The following is a 5,367-nucleotide window of genomic DNA, read 5'->3' on the forward strand; positions in this document are numbered from 1 at the left end:
TACATTGTTTGTTTGGTATACTTTGTGACTGTCTGCTTCTGGTTCATTCTCTTATTGGCTTAAGTACTTGTCTCGACAGAGTTACTGGTTTTATTCACGGTTAGTGCTAAATGTAGGTTGTGCAGGCATGTGTTAGTGTGTGTGTGGGTGGGGGGAGGGGGGGGGGGGGGGCTTCCGCCCTGACCGTGTGAATGTTTGAATGTGTAAATGATGTGGTGGAGATCAGAGGAAGAGGGTGGAGTTCAATAAGAAAAGATCATCTATTGTAAAGACATAGACCTTTATTCATAGCATAAGAAAGTCATTCTCTCCGGGCAGATTTAAACAAGTCACCTGCATTTCGTTGTCATCATGAGAAATGTCTACTTTTACTGCTTTCTGGTGAGTGACCTTGATCATTTTGTAAAAGTAGGCCTCACTCTTTTCAAATGAAAGTAAAACATAACTTGGTAAGGCTTTAAGTGAAGCTAACCACGTGTGGGTGTCTATGCGAGAATGTGTGCATGCATGCGTGTGGTAGAGTTTAGAGGAAGAGGGTGGAGCCTTTAAAAAAAACAAATACCTGGATGATTATTGTAAACAAATATCTAGAAGCATGAGGAAGTCACATATCGTCTCCTTCCAGAACTGGACAAGTCACCAGCAGCTCATCATGAGAAATGTCTACATTTACTGTTTGCTTTCTGGTGAGTGACCTCTGCTTGTTTTCATGTGTTTCTCTGCCTGTGTGGTTGTCTCTGTCTCTGAGTGTCTGTATGATGCTCTCAATGTCTCTGTCTCATCCTTTGTCTGTCCACTGTTGTGTAGAGCATCTAGAATCCTTCTGCAAAAATACTCATCAAATCATGTTGTCAGTTAATAAGTTGTGTGTCATAGTGATGAGCTGTTTCCTTACTTATCTCTTGTTGTAGTGTGGAGTATTATGGAGACAACACCTCTCAGCATAACTGGTCATGTCGGGGGTGAAGTGAATTTCACCTGCTCAGCCTGGGATGTCTGGACCGCCACTGACTATAATACAAAGTACCTCTGTAAAAATCCATGCCGCACAAATGAAGACATAATTATCAAGGCAGGATCTGGTAAAACTGTAGCAAGCAATAGAATAAGTTTGAAGAACTCAGGAAAAGACTTATTTGTATCAATCACTAAACTCAGCAAGTTAGACTCTGGAACCTACTTCTGTGGACTGGAGAGAAGTGGTATGGATTCATATATTCAAGTCCACCTTAATGTTAAAGACGGTGAGTCTGTGCTTGAATAAGTTACTGTACATCATGTTTACACTGTAAGTTATTCTGTATTTTTTCTCTGTATCTTGAAGGACTACATTACTGATGTGTCAAAATAATGCTATAAATTATAACAAATACATGACTTGATTAAATATATTCCTAATGCATTCTCAATCATGCTTCCAGCTCCTATTACAACAGCTAAGATGACCACTGCCTTTACAACAGCTGAGATGACCACGGCCGCTTCTACGCTTCAATATCCTGATGTTTCTACAATCTCCGTCGTATCCACAACAACCATGCTTTATGAACCCTCGTCTTTAGGGGCTGGTATGTAGTCTGTTTACTCATATCATGAGTTATACACAACCTAGGCTGGGTTGAGGATATAAACCCGACCCTCCAAACCTTTGACCAGCGCAGGTTATTCTTCATGTTGTGGATTTATTTGGGCCACCGCGGGAGATCGGACATTTAACACTCCAAAACACACACCAGCCTTTATCCATTAATGTTTATAATTCATTAATCAATGATCACTCCATAAACGTTCAGATTATTGCCTGCTATTTCTTATTTAACGTGGCGTCACAGCAGCCTGTGATTTTATTTTAGTGTAAAATAGAATGCGCTCTGCGCACTGCTCGTAATGGGTTAAATTAATATACAAACGCATGGTATGATTTATGATGATGAGATTAGTGTCATTCATGTAGGCTTCTTGACAAAGATTGTACCATCACGGAATACATGAAAGACAGCTATTTCCACAGAGTGCTATTGCTACACATGGGCTTACAAGTGTGTGTGTGTGTGTGTGTGTGTGTGTGTGTGTGTGTGTGTGTGTGTGTGTGTGTGTGTGTGTGTGTGTGTGTGTGTGTGTGTGTGTGTGTGTGTGTGTGTGTGTGTGTGTGTTAGTACGACAGACGCGGACATGAAAGGCAGGGAGGCGAGCGTGGGAAACTCTCTTATTGGCTTTCCATGTGTTGTGGGCTTGCAAGCGTGTGTGTGTGTGTGTGTGTGTGTGTGTGTGTGTGTGTGTGTGTGTGTGTGTGTGTGTGTGTGTGTGTGTGTGTGTGTGTGTGTACGTCAGACACGGACATGTCAAACTCTCTTATTGGGTTATTTAAGGTTATTTAAAGTTATTTAAATGACGCTCGGTTTCAGCCATGACATTTATCAAGGTTCCGACCAAATGTACGCTAGGCTGTATAGGATCGCTTCATAAATGTGACTTGGACGTTGGTGTACGGCCAAATTTATGGAAAAATATAAGCCGTTTTTTACGCTCCATTGATAAATGAGGGCCAGTGTTTGCTACTTCTACTTCTCTGGAGTCACACAGATGCTTTCCTGGTTTTAATGGGTTAATTATGTATTATTTCACCCAACCGCAACTTACTATTATTTTGTATTACCCAAATCCACCCGCTCCACTGATAACTACACGGTCCACGGATATAACTGCAATTCGCACATTTCTTGTACTGTACACATGTACTATGTCCTGCTGTCTGCAAATGTATCCATCCACCAAAGGCTGCTGATGTAACTCAATGATGTACACTTCTAGGTTTGCTTGTCGGTTTCACTGTTGCATTAGCAGTGACAGTAGTGGTGGCTCTATTGATGCTCTGCATAAAGAGAACCAGAAAACCACAAGGTGAGTCACATATCTCCCTCAGCCAGGGAAGATTACATGTCTGCGCACAGAAATGAAATAATATTTATCAGTTAGATGAATATGTGTTCATCTACATGTTTTGTATATATTTTCCAGTGGCTGTCCTCAGTGTCAGGAACCCTACTGAAGATGATGGAAAGGTGAGTGTTGTGACAGTACACTGTCATAACATGTGTACTGTTAGTATACATTTTATTATTCCATTCCCTCTTCTTTTATTTGGTTCACGTTTGTCTCATATCTGTCTTATCTCTTTCTTTCGACTTTTTGAAACATATTTAGTTTGTTTATAACTATGACATATTCCCTCTAGACACATACAAATGAAGAAACAAGAGGTGAAGACCAATCAACAGAGAGCCCCTCTCTCATCGTGTCTCATGCCTCCATGACTATCAACAAGACCACTGTTGATCCAAACTCCAACATCTATGCTAACGTTAACGTTTACACCAACCAGGATCCTTCAGATCCAATTTACGTTACTGCATACTGAGTCACTGTTGATTTCCACAAACCAACATACCAAAATGTCTTAATTGAACTGGTGCAATCAGTCAATTTCTGCTCCGCAGCCTGTGAATGATCCAAGCACCACCGAAGAAGAGTACACTGAGAAATCACGTGACCACAAAAAAAAGCTTGCCTCCTTTCATGTGGCTTTCTGTTGTTTTTCAAAAAACAAACCACATTCAAACGGCCATAGCTCTGGAATGGAAGATCACGGCTGTTTTTTTCTTTCTTTCTTTTATTCTACCGGACCTACCGGACCTACCGGTGTAATGTGCCGATCCGTGAGGAAGGAGGTCACTGAGAATATTCCATGATTTTTCAAAGGTACAGTAAAAAAAAAATCAGTTTTCACTGGCAAGGGGACGGTAGACGGATGAATTCATTAATTAATTCAGTGGCTGAATGAGTTCATGAGAGAGACCAGACAACTGGAATGATGAATATGTTTGTAGTTGTACATGATGTTTAACCTATGCTCCTATATTGTTATCTAATTATAATTGGCATTTTTATAGTGTAACTTAGGTTTAGATAGCTGACAAATGTCAGTTGTTGTTTGTATGTTTAATGTATGTTATTTTATGATGTGTCATTTTATGTGGACCCCAGGAATACTAGTAACCACGGCAGCGGAAGATAATGGGGATAAAGAACAAAGAATAAATATTGCAAATATTGACAATAGCAATCAATATTGGCAACTATATATATATATGTTGATAGCAGTAGATATCTTGCTCACATCACAGTGTACCAAGCTCAGCCTAGCCATCTGGCCTGCAACCTTTTGTTTTGTGTCCCACAGAATGCCTGATTATGCATACAATTATCATAATTACTGGGCAAAGTTTTGTGAAATTTGGGCAGTGTGCCTTGAAATGGGAGGCAGGTAACATGCCATTCAATTGGGGTGCAGTAGTGCATGTGCATCACAAACGCACATGTTTCTATGGCCTGAAACCCTAATGCACTTGCTCTATTGACACATAGTTGGTGCCCAAACGCGGAAGGAGAGTGAACTTCCAGATGAGCATATTGTTGTAATCTCCTTTTTTGTATTATTATAAAATGTTTTCTATTCTTTAATCAGTGCTATTGAACACCCTTTATGTCTGTGTGTGGGTTTTCACAAATATTGAACCAATTAAAAAAACTTTAAAAGCCCTTTTGACTAAACCTCCTAACTGTCCTCAAACTTTTGGCCCTAACTCCAACTCAGTTTTTTTTTTTTTTCTTCTCGTCTGACTTCGTTATTCTAATCAATGCTGGACATACCTATCTCATACCTGTTATGTAGACATAACTATCTACATAACACATGCAAGTCTCTGAAAATGTATAGTCACAATACCAACTTAAAACTAATATTTTGGACATACTGTAGTTGGTTTCTGACCAACAGCAGAGATATGCTGGGCGAATAAATATATGTATTTAAGAGACAAAGGATTGCCTTGTATCTATGAAAAAGCATCACAGGGCGTCCGAATAGTGGTTAGAGAGCATAATTTATACCATATGAGTGTAAAATGCACTTGTCAGAGTCCCTGGTTTGATTCCTACGGATTCATGCGGATTTCCTAGCATATAAGTGGCATTACTTTTAATAGATGGTGTCTATTTTAAGGACCCCCTCGAAAACGGGATGATACATCTCAAGGGGTTTAACCTTTCAATAAAGGTACATTATTATCATTATTATTATTCAAAATCCTGCCAGGTCGGCTACTATAAGCAGCACTATGTAACTTTCCTCATCTACCCCGGATTTGAACCTGGTTTCCTGCGCAAGTGCTGAAATTGTTACCATTGAGCTAAATAAAGCCTGCCTGCTTGCTCAGGGGATAAATTGAATCTTGACCATCAGGTCAAAATTCGTGTCAGTTCCTCTGTCTAGGTGAGACATGACATTTAGCAGACGCTTTTATCCAA

General features: G+C 39.9%; 1 protein-coding gene across 1 annotated transcript; it reads left to right on the forward strand.

Moving 5' to 3' along the window:
• Window positions 1–1,028: 1,028 nt before the first annotated feature.
• On the forward strand, window positions 1,029–3,461 carry LOC308099043 (uncharacterized protein). The gene is made up of 5 exons (XM_080447594.1): window positions 1,029–1,244; window positions 1,422–1,568; window positions 2,812–2,901; window positions 3,019–3,062; window positions 3,236–3,461. Exons 1-5 carry the CDS (start codon window positions 1,205–1,207, stop codon window positions 3,416–3,418), a joined length of 504 nt encoding a protein of 167 aa, XP_080303720.1. The 5' UTR covers window positions 1,029–1,204; the 3' UTR covers window positions 3,419–3,461.
• The last annotated feature ends 1,906 nt before the right edge of the window (window positions 3,462–5,367 follow it).

The sequence above is a fragment of the Gymnoscopelus braueri genome (assembly GCF_963280865.1).
Source record: "Gymnoscopelus braueri genome assembly, chromosome: 2".
NCBI lineage: Eukaryota > Metazoa > Chordata > Actinopteri > Myctophiformes > Myctophidae > Gymnoscopelus > Gymnoscopelus braueri.

Bases quoted from the DNA above. Each gene is read 5' to 3' on its own strand.
- LOC308099043 (XM_080447594.1), top strand. From the start codon at position 1,205: ATGGATTCATATATTCAAGTCCACCTTAATGTTAAAGACG. The intron at 1,569-2,811 runs GTATGTAGTCTG...GTACACTTCTAG, and splicing joins ACCCTCGTCTTTAGGGGCTG to GTTTGCTTGTCGGTTTCACT. The intron at 3,063-3,235 runs GTGAGTGTTGTG...TATTCCCTCTAG, and splicing joins CTACTGAAGATGATGGAAAG to ACACATACAAATGAAGAAAC.